Source organism: Micromys minutus, assembly GCF_963924665.1.
Source record: "Micromys minutus genome assembly, chromosome: 28".
In the NCBI taxonomy this organism is placed as follows: Eukaryota; Metazoa; Chordata; class Mammalia; order Rodentia; family Muridae; genus Micromys; species Micromys minutus.
In genome coordinates this window covers 39,430,132-39,445,155 of record NC_137963.1, presented here as the reverse complement: position 1 = coordinate 39,445,155, position 15,024 = coordinate 39,430,132, and the positions used below count along the sequence as shown (strand labels likewise).

At 48.2% G+C, this 15,024-nt stretch overlaps 1 protein-coding gene across 1 annotated transcript in view; it reads left to right on the top strand.

Moving 5' to 3' along the window:
* LOC308438840 (phospholipid-transporting ATPase FetA-like) overlaps positions 1 to 15,024 on the top strand; it is a gene marked incomplete at both ends in the record, with an annotated part of 53,243 nt that extends 38,219 nt beyond the window's left edge. The window contains 10 exons of the mRNA XM_080940352.1: positions 2,632 to 2,796; positions 5,248 to 5,359; positions 7,142 to 7,247; positions 7,597 to 7,744; positions 8,221 to 8,404; positions 9,804 to 10,027; positions 11,445 to 11,528; positions 12,861 to 13,404; positions 14,607 to 14,737; positions 14,839 to 15,024. Coding sequence (XP_080796478.1) covers positions 2,632 to 2,796; positions 5,248 to 5,359; positions 7,142 to 7,247; positions 7,597 to 7,744; positions 8,221 to 8,404; positions 9,804 to 10,027; positions 11,445 to 11,528; positions 12,861 to 13,404; positions 14,607 to 14,737; positions 14,839 to 15,024 — 1,884 coding nt within the window. The remainder of the gene's footprint in view (positions 1 to 2,631; positions 2,797 to 5,247; positions 5,360 to 7,141; positions 7,248 to 7,596; positions 7,745 to 8,220; positions 8,405 to 9,803; positions 10,028 to 11,444; positions 11,529 to 12,860; positions 13,405 to 14,606; positions 14,738 to 14,838) is intronic.

The window sequence follows — 15,024 nt, the reverse complement described above, 5'->3', positions numbered from 1 at the left end:
CATAATAAATGTCATCAAGATGCAGAAAATGGAGCCCTATGCGTTGCTGATAAACAGGTAAAAAGGTACAGGCACTTGGAAAAACTATCTGGCATTTCCTCGCAAAATTAAGCACAGAGTTACCACACGACTGGGAAGTTCTATTCCTATTTCTGTTTCCGGAGAAATGAAAACACATCCAAAGAAAAATCATACGTGAATGTTCACAGCAGATTATTCATGGCTGTAAAACGGCTGGAGTGACCCAAATGTCCATCAGCAGACAGTAAATAAAATGTGCTCTTCTTTTGTCTGCAAAGCAATATTTGGTAATAAGAGGGGATGCGGTGCTCATGCTCACAGATGAACCTTGAAAAAAAAATGCTACGTGACAGACCTGAGAGATAGCATTTCCTGATGCAGCTTACAAAGCCACTGGGCAAGAAAGTAAATGCTGGCTAGGTTCAGCAGATAATAATCAGATAAGCAGATGATAATCAGAGACAGGGCCCACATAGCAGAAAGATAGAACAGTTGTTCACAGAAGTACAGGGTGGGGGGATACATACATATATACATACATACATACTACATACATACATACCACATACATACACACATACAATACATGGTTTTAAGTGTGGAGGGATACATACAATAGATAGATAGATAGATGGATAGATAGATAGATAGATAGATAGATAGATAGATAGATGATAGATAGATGAGAGATAGATAGATAGATGATAGATAGATAGATAGATAGATAGATAGATAGATAGATAGATAGATAGATAGATGATAGATGGTTTTAAGTGCAAACCAGACATTAGTGGTTGTGGGCTGAGAGTTGTGGGTGACTGCTAACGGCCATGTTGACAGGAGGCTGGCAGACATGCTCTGGTGAGCCGCCTACAAACCTGGTGGATTCTAAACTGAATTGCGTGTCTTCAAACAGTGAATTTTACAGCATGTGAATTATATATCAAGTTTCAAAAATGAAATTTTCCGTGTCTAGGTCCTAGGGCTCTAACTCGGGTTGTCAGGCTTAGCAAGTGCTTTTACCCAAGGGCCCGCCTTGCCAGCCCATATCAAGTTTTAAGAAGTCAGTTTGTGCCCCACAGGACAGCATTTCCATCTCTTACTATGAAGGCCTTAGTAGTTTCTTATATCTTGCTCTCTTACCGAGAGAGATTTACTTACTTTCCCGAGAGTATTTCCCCAGTGTGGCTTCAAAGGATGCTCATAAAAACTATTTCAGACCTGGTTTGGAAAATGAAACTGTTTTGACATGTTTCCTGACAGCAGTCACTTACAATGGGACATAGCTACACCAAAGCCACCGATGGCAAGTCGAGCTATAACACACAGAAGCGCAGCTCCCGGCCACTGAGACGGGTCAGCAAACAGGTCACATAGAAGCAGGCAGTGGGAAGGACTTGGGCACTGGGCCGTGGTTTGCCCCATGCTGAGAGGAAAGAAAACCACACAGGTAGGGATAAGAGATGTTAGTAGGCTCTGTAAAGTGATTCGGCAGATGGATTAACGAATCTGTTACTGTATTGTCCTCTAAACTACATCAACGAGAGAACCAGTTTCTGATGTTCATCCCTTCTCAAGTGTCCTGAGATCATCTCTGCCGAAACGGGACAAATACTTAGGACTCGGCGTTCCCTATGTGTATTGTCTGACGTTGTTTATGAGTTAGCATCAACTGAGAAGTTATACAGGGAATAAAAACAAACGTGTGTTTTCTCTGATCCTATAATGCCAGTTAGTCCTCATCATTCTCATAATTGCTCTAGCAGTAACAATGTAGACTTGCTGCTGGATTTAAGGTCTTAGTACAGTAACCTGCTTTTGACCCCTCCTTAGACGGATGAGTTCTGCTCTCTCCGCCAGAGCCCACATTCTCACTCAGGGCTCCTTATGCCCAAGGGGACACACCCCCCCTCCACCCCCCACCCACCCCAACCCCCAACCCCCCCATCCCCCCCCACCCCGCAGCAGAGCTGCCCATGGCTGAGATACATTTGTGGCCAAGGAATGAACATAAAGTAACTTATCCAGGAAGGTTTCTGCTGTGATCTCCTTTCGTTGTCTGTAGCATCTCAGCTGAAGACTGCAAGCATGTGCTACCTAAGGAAAACCAGGGCGTGTATTTGCAAAAAGTAGTAATGCCTTTTTATGTCTTATCACCTATAACAAACCCCTCCTTAGTTTACCATTCCCTCCACTTTCACACCATAGTCACCGTCCTCTGTGTAAGGCCACATTACCACCCAAATCTTAGAAGAAAAAAACCTAGACCTTAGTCTTTCCCTGAGTCACATAACAAATTCTAGGTAAACTATAGCTAAAGAACCTTCTTTCTGGGGGCATTTTTGACATTGTTTGGTTTTGACTTTGGAGGTACAGCCTCACTGTATAGTCTCGGCTGGCCTGGAACTTAGGATCTGCCTGTCTCGGTCTCCCATACATGCGTCCCTTCCCTGACTTCCTTGGGACACGCCTTAGAAAGTACAAGACTAGCCCCACAGCACTAAGCAGGAAATCCTAGCTCACAGGCAGAGAGGGTCTATGGAGTCAGTCTGGCCAACCCTTACCACAGCCTTACCCAGCTCAGACTTGGCACGTGTCTTTATCTTCCAGGATTTTGCCAGCGAAGGCCTTCGCACCCTCATGGTAGCTTACCGAGAGTTGGATAAAGCATTTTTCCAGACATGGATTAAAAAGCATAGTGAAGCCAGGCTGACTGTACAGGACCGGGAAAGAAAACTAGCTCTGGTCTATGAAGAAATAGAAAGAGATTTGATGGTGAGTATGAAAGAGCCAGAGACAAACCAAGGGCAGAGGTGGTTGGGACGGCAGCTAGTGAACTGAGCAGGGTTTTAAACACTGACGGCCACAGGACCAGCACACGCGGCCTTCTCTGAGAGGAAGGTAGGCAGGCTCCACAGGAAAGCCCCAAACTTCTGTGCATGGGAGACTAAGTAAGAAATTCAGATTGGTCGAACATGCCCAGCACACACGAAGCCCTGGGCTCCATCCTGAGTGAGGCATGAAACTGGGCAGGGGAGAAGGTGCCTGTAATCACGGCACTTGGGAGGGGGAGGCAGGAGGATTGGAACTTCAGGCTCATTCTCAGCTACATAGCAACATCAAGGGTCTGTCTCAAAATGAAGGAAGAAAGGAATTGAGGAGGAAGGAGTTAATCCAGAAGAAAAGAGGATCTGAATGTACAGATTCAATAATCCAGAATGAATTGACAAAAATAATTTTTTCCTCCACTCAATATATTTATTAAGGGCTGCCTAAATTCTACTGTGTCCTATACCAGTAGAAAAACTGAGCAAATTATATATATATATGTGTGTGTGTGTGTGTGTGTGTGTGTGTGTGTGTGTGTGTATGCATTTATATATATGGGTATATATATATATATAAATATATATATTAATGTCCAGATGGTACATGACTGGACAGTAGAGAGTGGGGGAGGAGACAGAGTTCTGGTCAGGAGATAGGAGGTGGAGAAAGCGAGATTTGAGTGGAGACAACATGGAAGCAGCCATGGATGTTTCTCCTGGCGCATCTCTAGATGGATAAGGTTGTTATGATTATTTTTAAGGGTTTCTATGGGTCAGTTTATCTTATCTAGGTGGGCAGCTTGTATCTTTGTCATTTGGGTGTAAGCTTATTGTGTAGAGGGTTTGTGGACTGAGAATTTGACATATAAACCTGTTGGATAAGTTAACGATTGCGGAGTCATGTTTTTACTGGGCCGGTGGAACAAGATGTGTAGGTACCAGGCTTGGGAACTAACCGCTTAGAGGACTGCGTTCCAGTTCCACACTGGAGTGGCTACTGGCATGCTCCCTGCGGAGTGAGTCTGCAGAACGGGGGTGGGTAACAATAGAAAACTTTTTATATTTACCGATATATATGTACATACAATGTACACATATATATATATATATACACAGACACATGTGTGTGTCTGTATATACATATGTATACACACATACATACACATAAAATCATATGCATATCCATACATACATATATGTTGTTCCCTATATATGTGTGTTGCGTCTTACACAAGGCAGCTAGTCTGCATCGTGAGGAAGACATCTCAGGAAGATGACAGGCTAAGCAGCTCTCTACTGTGTAGCTGCACAAACAGCTCTTCACACACAATGATGGTAGCAGAACAGACCTGAGCAAGGGCAGGCTTAACCTGTTAGTTAAAGATCAGATCAGCTGGGACAGGGTAGCCCTGGGACGGAGGTGAGTGTCCTCCGGGGCCAGTGTGATGACAAAGGGTGAGAAGCCACAGGAGGCTTCAGGGAAAGAAGTAACATAGCGGCTTCTGCTATCTCCACTCTGGACACCACACAGAGCAGCTACCAAGGAAAAGGGCATGCAGGAGCACAGTGCTTTGTTCTCTTAAAGAGAGTGTCAGGAGAGTTTGCAGGAGGTGTGTGTGTATGTGTGTGTGTGTGTGTGTGTGTGTGTGTGTTAGTTACAAGACTGACCAGGCTAGCTCTACTGTAAAAAGATAAATTAATGACAGCAAAAGAAAGCCAAGATCCTGTCTGGATTTCTGAAGACTCTCCCAGTGTCTCAGTTTAGCTGTGGGGCTAAATCCCATGTCAGCACCTTGGGGATGCTATAAACAGGTTTAATATTAATATTACTCTTGTAATCCAGAGAGGTAGAAAGTTCCAGAAGTTTCAGATGGTCTCAGTAGGATCAAAACATAAAGGACATTCGAACTCTTGTAGGATTGAAGGGAACAGGAAGTCCCTCACATGAGGTGCAGAGAAGCGAGCCATGGTACAGGGGCAGGTGACGGTACCAAGATGGTTTGGTGTGGGCGCAGAGCTTCATGTACGACTTGGGCAAGAGTCTTCTTTCTCCTGTTTCTAAATTTCAGTGTGTAGTTAAAACACTGTATTATTCAGCGTAGTGGTACACGCCTTTAATCCTAGCACTTGGGAAGTGGAGGCAGACTGGTCTCTGTGAGTTCAAGGTCAGCATGGTCTACAGCATGAGTTCCAGGACAGCCAGAGATACATTTTCAAGACCCTGTCTGAAGAAAAAAAAAAAAAAAAGCAAACAGCCGTGTGTCAGGGCAGAGCGTGATGAGTCTTTCTCCCGGGTCCAGGACCGGGAGCTCAGAACACTGGGGCCCATACACTCTCTAGGCATCTCGTGGTGAAGCTCTCATCCTTGACCTCACTTACCCATGTCTCCTGTCTGAAGTTACTAGGGGCCACAGCCATAGAAGACAAGCTTCAGAGTGGAGTACCTGAGACAGTTGTCACCCTGAGCAAAGCCAAAATTAAAATGTGGGTTCTGACTGGCGATAAGCAAGGTAAAGGACGGCGTTATCCCAGACAGCCCTCCTCCTGCCCAGGGAGAAATGTCTCTGCTTCTGTGCTTGACAGATACCAGCAGGTCTGATCAAGGCCTAAGCAGATGCCTATCTTCCTTTCCGCTTCTGTATAGTTTGTCTGTCATTTACTTTGTGGTGGTCCCTTTATAACAGGGTTTTTAACAGCACCCTTCCTGTTGTCCCCAAGGCCTGTTCTTACCAAATACCACCTTCTTGCCTGAAAATCCTGGCCACTGCCACACTAGCTCAGCAGCCGTCCATCCTGTCTCCTGTCCCCATCTTGTCCTTACTAACTCAGTGTAGCCTACATCCATCGACTTAATCTTCCTCACACACACACTGACTCCATATTACCCTTCACTCAGAGACCCATGGTGACATCGTGACGTAAACATCCCTTTGGCCGTCAAGGGCCAGATAATCTGTTGTTACCAACGGGTTTGGTCTGTTTCCCTACTCAAGACACCTTTGCTTCTCCTACACTGTCCTGTGAATCCTTCAAGGACTGCCAGGAAGAGATTTCTGGGGAAAAAATACATTTCTTTTCTGAATTCTCACCATATTTGTAGCCAGGATTTAGATATTAATTCTTTCTCTAGTATTAATTTATTCCAAATTCCAGATTTCTTAATATAAAGAAATGATATAACTTGATGCCTATTCTTATAAAATGTAGTATAGAGATAGTAGCAGTACTGTTCAAAACACACACACACACACACACACCACATCCACACACACACACACACACACACACACACACACCCCACATCCACAGGCCAGCAGGCTAGCCCAGAAAGTGCCTTCACTATAACTGTGACTACCTAGCATCACTACCTGGGACCCACAGGGCAGAAGAACAGACTCCTGCAAGTTGTCCTCCGACCTCCACACGTGCACACACAGCACACACACACACACACACACACACACACACACACACGGCACACACACACACAGCACACACTGTCCTCTGACCTCCACACACACACACAGCACACACTGTCCTCCGACCTCCACACACACAGCACACACTGTCCTCTGACCTCCACACACACACACGGCACACACTGTCCTCCGACCTCCACACACACAGCACACACTGTCCTCTAACCTCCACACACACACACGGCACACACTGTCCTCCGACCTCCACACACACAGCACACACTGTCCTCTAACCTCCACACACACACATGGCACACACTGTCCTCCGACCTCCACACACACACACGGCACACACTGTCCTCTGACCTCCACACGTGCACACGGCACACACTGTCCTGTCCTCCGACCTCCACACACACACACACAGCACACACTGTCCTCCGACCTCCACACACACGGCACACAGCACACACACACACACACACACACACACACACACACACGGTACACACTGTCCTCCGACCTACACACACACACACACACACACACACACAGCACACACTGTCCTCTGACTTCCACGTGCACACAGCGTACTCATACACCTCACAAAGAAGCTTTTCAGAGACAACTAAGGCTGAGCAACCCCTCTGCTCTTCATAAATAACTCCTAAGGCAAAGCCAAGTAGACACGCACCTGTTAATGTTTGACTGCAATTTGTCATGGTTCATGAAAAAAAAAAAAAAAAAAACACCCTGCCTTTTAACTGTATCCAAGGCTAACATGGACAAGTGGCTCCGAGCCTGCTATTCCTGCCCAAGGAACTTGCATGGTGAGTACCAGTCAAAATGAGACCCATATTCCCTTCTCCATAGAGACTGCTGTGAACATCGCCTACTCCTGCAGGATATTCAAGGACGAAATGGATGGCGTGTTCACAGTGGAAGGCACAGACAGGGAAACAGTGCTGCAGGAACTCAGGTGCACATGGGAAACACCTGCAGTGGGGACCCAAGCTCTCCACTCACCTTTCCCCCAGAAGTGTCCCCTCCACGGGGGACTGAGAAGAAATAGCAAAGGGGAACAAAACACCCAGAAGAGTTGAGGTGATTATATAGAGAAGCTCTTGTTCTGAAGGACTCAGAGTGTGAGCAGAGAACTCTTGGCCAGTGGTAACCCAGGGCGCAGAGGCCTCGGGAGACGAGCTCCGCTGGCTGCTGTTCCGTGGGAGCCTAGGACCCTCCCTGTCCACCTTTCCCTTGGATGAGTTTTTTCTTCCCAAGTTGTAGAGCTTCTGATGAGACTCTGACACTGCTTTTTTGGCTCCTAGGACAGCAAGAAAGAAGATGAAACCCGAGTCTATGCTGGAATCAGATCCCATAAACGTTTACCTCACCAGGAAGCCCAAAATGCCTTTCAAAGCACTTGACGAGGTGCCCAACGGCTGCTACGGCTTGGTCATCAATGGCCGCAGTCTGGTGGGCAACACAGAGCCACAACTGTTTCCTTATTCCAGATCACTGTCCCTAGATCCAACCTAATTCAGGGAAATTTTATCCCTTCCCTATTTTATGAGTGACCCTACTCCCCTTCCCTGGGGAACCCTTACCTGGAAGACATCTTTTCCCAGGCTACTCCATCCAGGCAGGAGTATAAGAAAGAGAAGCCAAGAAAATTCCTTCTTTATTTGAGTTTTTCTCTACTAACATGGCTTGCTACTCAGGGGAAAGGGGATCAGGACCCTTCAAAAGTCACTTGACCTAATGAGAATTTCCCACTGGAGGCTAAGCCAGATGTGAGGTACCCAGAACTAACTCAGGAAGTGGGCCCCTTGTGGGTAGAGCACCTTGTGAGGAACACCTTGCCCTAGAAAAGACAGGAGAGGACAAAGGGAAGGTCTGACCCGGAGAGACTTTGGGGTAACATATTAAGTAAGTGTGTTCTGGTGCTACAGGCCTATGCTCTGGAAAGTAACATGGAGTTCGAGCTGCTGCGAACAGCATGCATGTGCCAGGGGGTGGTCTGCTGCCGAATGACACCCCTTCAGAAGGCCCGAGTGGTAGACCTGGTGAAGAGATACAAGAAGGTGGTGACACTGGCCATTGGGGATGGGGCCAATGACATCGGCATGATCAAAGGCACGTGAGGGGAGGTGGGCTATAGTCCCCATTCATGGCTTACCCCCCCTTCCTTCGTGGGCAAACTGACCTGAACGGTCCTGTGGCGTTGGCTCATACTCTACCTGTCATATGAAGTATGTGTTTACTGTTTGCAACTCCTGCACTCCAGACTCTCACTTACATGTGCATTCACAGGCACACACAGTGAGATTCATTCACTTACACAATAAAGGGAGGTACGTCACAAAGGTGTGTGAGTCCGGGCATACCTGGCTTCACAGCCGGCCCTACAGCTGCCACACCACTGAGACAGCTTCCGGTCCACAGAAAGCGCCTCTGCGTAGGAGCCAGAGCCTTTTTCCTTCATCTGACGTCTGTGGGCTGTGCTCCTTAAAACCTGCCATGACTCCCCTTGCGGGAGGGGAGGCGGTGATTTACTAAAATGCATATCAGTAAAAGCAAGTAGCTAAACTTTTCTGCTTCAATTTCAAGTGCATGTCCAGAAATGTGTTGATCGGTGAGGCGTGAGTAAAACCTCACTATGCAGGAAAGATGGCCGGATAGCCCAGCCTCTGCTTCAACCCTAGAAAGAGGTCCTGGTTCAGTGTCTGGGGTTTGGGGGATTTCAGTCATCCTGGTGAGGCGTCATGGCACATGTCTTTAATCCCGGCACCCGGGAGGCAGAGGCAGGTGGATCTCTGAGTTCAGGGCCAGCCTGCTCTACCAAGTGAGTTTCAGAACAGCCAGGGCTACACAGAAAAACCCTGTCTCTGGCAAAGAATAAAGGACAGGAAAACTCAGTTAATCCTGTTAAGCAGAAATGTGGGTGTACTGGAGAAAAATCAGTCAATGTGAGCGCAAGAGTGAACTGCCACCAAGTAATTAAAACTTTCAGGAAATTCGGTCTTATATTCTGTCAAAAACAATCTTGCTTTATCTAGCAAGTTTCTTTCTCACTAGCAACATGTGTATACTGCCTGTCTCTCTGAACAGCTGGCTTTTAGCCCCCGAGATAACGGTAGGTAATGAAATATTGTGTTGGATCAGCATTCATCCCGGATTCTTAATTTATTTAAGTAGCTTCCGTGAATAACAAGGAATTTCAATCACAATTATTTAAACAGTAGGAAAGAATCCAGGTGGGATGAAGGGCAGCCTTCTGGCGCTGGCTGTATAGTATCCAGCAGTCTAAACGACAGAACCCAAAACAAAGGGGCTGTTTCCCTGGGTGTGGGGAAAGAGCAGTCAGTCCCGAGGAGAGCCCACTAAGAAGGCACAGCTCTAACTGGGCATAGCAGCATTTGCCAAATGTAAAACAAAGGTTTGCACAACCTCATCTCCACGCTCCCTTTGCATGTCCGGCGTAAGAACCCAGCAGACCCTTCATGTCTTAGAAACGCCTGGGCTTCCGTTTCAGCTGCCCATATCGGGGTCGGCATCAGCGGCCACGAAGGGATGCAGGCCACAGTCAGCAGTGACTTTTCCTTCTGCCAGTTCCGGTATCTTCAGCGCCTTCTCCTGGTGCACGGCCGCTGGTCGTACAACCGCATGTGCAAGTTTCTCAGCTACTTCTTCTACAAAAACTTTGCTTTCACCCTGGTGCACTTCTGGTACGCCTTCTTCAATGGCTTCTCTGCACAGGTAAGAGGCCAGCTAGCCAGACGTCCATAGTCGCTTTCCAGAGGCCTGTATAGAAAGCATTGCCACCCATCTCTTCGCCCAGCGTGAATCCCAAACCTCCATTGGCCTTGCATCTCCAGGTCATAACGGTTCCGTTACTGACTGCTGCCTTGAGAAGGTTCTCCTGTTGTCGTTCTCTACAATGCCTTACTAATTCTCCACTCCCGATACTTTTAGACGTTTTATTTTATATGCATAAGTATGTACATGCATGTATGTATATGTACCTTGTGCATGCCTTGTGTCCTCAAAGGCCAGAAGAGGGTGTCAGGCCCTCAGGAACTGGGCTTCACCCCTTTTAAATACTGATTTTTAATTTTATGATTATAATTTGGGAGATCGATCTTTATTTTTAAGTCATCAGGATTATAAAGCTATGATAGTTACATTCTGCACACCCACAGTCCTTAAATAGTCTGTCGATGAATATGGCAGCGTTCCAGATACATCATCCATACAGCGTAGACTAAATACTGGGTTAGCCTCCAGGAGCCTCTTGGACCATGACAGCAGAACTACAGCTGCCAGGTCTGCCCCAACACATACTGAATTGTTCCTATAAAAAATGAATTTCACACTTGACGATGAAATCACAACCTAGAGGAAATGTGGGGTTTTATGTTATAAAAGATCCCTTCTTCCTGTGAGAAGCCTTTTGGGAGTCTTTCAAGGTATCCCTGGCGTCTTAGTGTTTTACAGCTGTGAACAGACACCATGACCAAGGCGACTCTTATAATGACAACATTGAATTGGGGCTGGCTTACAGATTCAGAGGCTCAGTCTACTATCATCAGGGTGGAAACATGGCAGCATCCAGGCAGACGTGGTGCAGGAGGAGCTGAGAGTTCTACATCTTCATCTGAAGGATGCTAGCAGAATACTGGCTTCCAGGCAGCTAGGACTAGGGTATTAAAGCCCACACCCACAGTGACACACCTACTCCAACAAGGCCACCCCTTCTAATAGTGCTACTCCCTGGAGCAAGCACATAAAAACCACCACAGCGGGAGAAAAACCTGAGGGTTTACTATCAAACCAGCAGACTGCATGGAATGATACACCCCAGTCCTACTCTGGGCCAAGGTGTGAGCCTTGTAGATAATAAGGAAAGGAACCTCGGTGGGTGCCAGGGTGAAGCACCAAGTTGGAGAAGAGTCATTGCATCTTTGCAAATGTTCAGGGTTGCAGAAGCCACTGGACGCCACCAAGCAGAGAAAAAGAAAGACTGGGACTCTGCATTACATTTCTAGAAACTAATCAAGCGCTCTTTAGATTTGTAGGTGGTGGGGGACCAGGAGAGGGCTGCACTGGACCCGAGAGGCAGAGCTGGGGCTTCGTGCAGAGAGTAATCTAAAAAGTCTCCTTGATGCTCTTCCAGACAGTTTACGACATCTGGTTTATCACCTTCTACAATCTCGTCTACACCTCCCTCCCTGTCCTGGGCTTGAGTCTGTTTGAAAAGGTAAGACCCAGGAGCAGGCCTTGAAGACGGGGCTGAGATCCTGGTCTCACAGAGCAGGGAAGGAGGCAGGTGCGAAGGTGAGCATTTCCAGTGCAGGGGAACTGATCCCTGGGTGGTATCATTAGGGAGAGTGGGGTGAGAGGAACACGGCCATTGAGCCAAGACTTGGTAAAGCAAGAAACTGAGAAAGGGAGAGACAGCTGCTGAAAGACCTCAGGGCTATTTGTAAGGCCTGCTGTGGTGCTGTGGGCATAGTATCTTAAGACACAGGAAACCAACCTGGGGCACCGTGTGTAAGGAAAAGATGACGGGGCACCAATGAAAGGAAAAGTCACAGGGCACCAATGTTGTGAAAAGAAGCTCCAAGTCGGCACCAATGTTAGGGGAAGGATGAAGAGAGTGGGGGGCATATGGCCCATGGAGGTGAGGCAAGGCCTGGGGGTAAGGGGAATGCCTCTGGGGGGTCCATGTTGGGAATCCCTTCCCCCCTGAGGGACCAGCCACACAATGGTACAGTACATAATAGAGTTTATTCAGGTCATGGGAGAGTTAAGAGGGTGGTAGAGGCAGAGAGAGAGAGAGAGAGAGAGAGAGAGAGAGAGAGAGAGAGAGAGAGGAATAGAGGAGTAGAGGCCAGCCATGAGCACATGGAGAAGAGGGAAGGGAAGGGGAAGAGGAGGGATAGGGGTGGGAGAGCAAGAGAGCCAGGAGGCAAGAGAGGCCAAGAGAGAGAGGAGGGGGCAAGCAGCCCCTTTTATAGTGTCAGGTCACTGGGGCGGAGCCTACCTGGCTACTGCCAGGTAATTGAGGGGTGGGGTTTACAGAATAGTGTCTCTTAAAAATTACCTCTGCAGTAAGAGTCATGATACCTCTCTCCCTGACTCTTCTACCAACCTCCATTTCTGGGCACGCTGGTAGAAAAGTCTCCAAAGAGGAACACAATAGATGAGGACTTGCTAATCCTAATGGATTTTTCAACCTCTGCCCACTGGCTTTTGACACAAAGCATTAAGCCAAAGGAACACTTACTTCTCAGGGTCTAAACCCTACTTCCTCCCCTTTCCCAAGCTCAGCCCTCCTTTCTACCTGCCCCAGAGCCAAATCGCCCCCTTTGCCTCTCCCAAATCCTAACTGCCTCCCAGTGCCTCCAGTCTCTGAGACCATCCGGAAGCTTCCTTCTCCTGCAGAGCCTCACCTAGAGGACTGCGGTCAGTGCTCTGCTCCCAGGCTCTGTTTCCAGGCACTCTGTGAGGAAAGCCCTGAGACTCTGAGGCTGGATGGACGGGACCTGTGGGCGGGCCCTGACCTTCCTTTCTCCTGTGGGCTTTCCAGGACGTGAGTGAGACATGGAGTCTCTGCTACCCAGAGCTGTATGAGCCAGGACAGCGCAACCTGTACTTCAACAAGAAGAAATTCATTAAGTGTTTGCTGCATGGGATCTACAGCTCCTTCGTGCTGTTCTTTGTCCCCATGGGGACCGTCTTCAACTCAGAGCGCAGTGACGGGAAGGACATCTCCGACTTCCAGTCCTTCTCCCTGATAGTGCAGACCACCCTGATCTGGGTTATGACGATGCAGGTGTGGCCCCTCGAAACGCTGCCCGGGGACTGGGCGGGGAGCCCGGGGGTAGGAAAGGGGGGTGACAGGGGTGACAGGGAGCACCCTCGGCTGCAGGCTCCGAGGACAGGGGTGCTGCTGTCAATCAAACAGCACCACACATGGACTACTGCTTTTCAGATCGCCCTGAGGACAACCTCCTGGACGTTGATAAACCACGCCTTCACGTGGGGCAGCCTGGGGCTCTACTTCTGCATCTTGTTCTTACTGTGCAGTGATGGCCTGTGTCTGCTGTTCCCCAGCATCTTCAATTTCCTAGGTAAGACCTGACCAGCCAGTGTTTGGCATGGGGAGGGACTAGTGGAATGCTAATTTAATGTCTACTGAGAAACTCTATATTATGACGCTTGGAAAACGGGTGCAGAACCTCTCCAGGAAAACATTTAACTTTAGAATTTACCCATTTTTTTTTCAAGTATTTTAGATTGTTTGACTTTCCCAAGCAACAGGGCAAGAATGACTCACACTGGTTCATGCTGCCTGGATGTGTGTCTGTGTGAGGGTAGCAGACCCCCAGTCCTGCAGTTCCAGTCAGCCATTGCTCTTTTGCAACTTGGGAAAAAGGGGTGATGGCCCTTCAGAAACCGGGGCTCCCGCTGTGAGCTGCCATGCATGTTGGTGGTGGAAATGAGGCTCAAGTCCTGTGGGAGAGCAGCCAGTGCTTTTAACCGCTGAGCCATCTCTCCAGCCTGTTTGTTTGCTTGTTCAAACAAATGACCTGAAATTCCAGTGCAGTCCTTTCGGACGACGTGCCTCACTGCCTCTTTCTCTCTCAGAAAGGTCAGAGTATCGACATGTGTGCTCAGGTTCTCCCCCTTGCTGCCACTAGCTCTTTTTTTTTCCTCCAAAGCTTTCTATTACCGTTTAGTTTTATCACATTTATGTATTTGTTTACTTATTATATAATTATTTACTTACTGTGTGTGAGAGACAGACAAACAGAGACAGACAGGCAGACAGAAATAACAACCAAGGAGTTGGTTCTCACCTCCTACCGTGTGGATCCCAGGGACAGAACTCAGGTCACCGGGCATGGTGGCATGCTGTCCTCTGAACTGTCTTGCAGGCCACAGTGCTTTCTCGTTTTTTCTGCACAAGTGCACAAGGGTGCCCTTATAACCTACCCTCTCGCCCCTGCTCTGCCCAGCCCTGCTCTGCCCAGCCCTGCTCTGCCCAGCCCTGCTCTGCCCAGCCCTGCCTTTAGAGGGAGACAGGGCACACAAACCATCACAGCTTCTTGCCAGAGAGGGACAGGCTGCGCTTGCTGAGTAGCCGTGAAGAGTGGGAAATGTACTGTCACTTGGACTGTACAGTGCCTCTCAGGACAGTGCACTTTCTGAAGCTCAGGACCTTCCTTCTGGGGACTAGGGTGTAGCTGTGGGCTGGCCGATTTCTCCCACTCGACCGCACCTCCTTCTCCAAGCTGTTTTAGCCTCTTCTTTCTTGGTTGACTGCCCACAGGTGTGGCCAGGAACAATCTCATCCAGCCACAGATGTGGCTATGCCTCATCCTCAGCACCGTCCTCTGTTTGATTCCTTTGATTGGCTACAACTTTCTCAGGCCACTACTCTGGCCTGTCAACGTTGACAAGGTGAGTGGAAGAAGAAGGGAGCCTCCACAGATGCACCTCGCCATCCCCTTTGCCTTGGCCTCCATGTCTGAAAACCTTGCTCCCCAATGCTCTGGATACAGGTTCTGAACAGGATCCATTTTTGCTTGAAACATCCAACGCCACCCCCAGTCCTGATCAAAGTAAAACACCCAAGCCTTCGACGTTCTGCCTACGCATTCTCCCACAAACAGGGCTTTGGGGCTCTCATCACATCTGGCAAGACTCTGAAATCCAGTGCCTTGGAAAAAATCAAGAAGGCCTTGTAA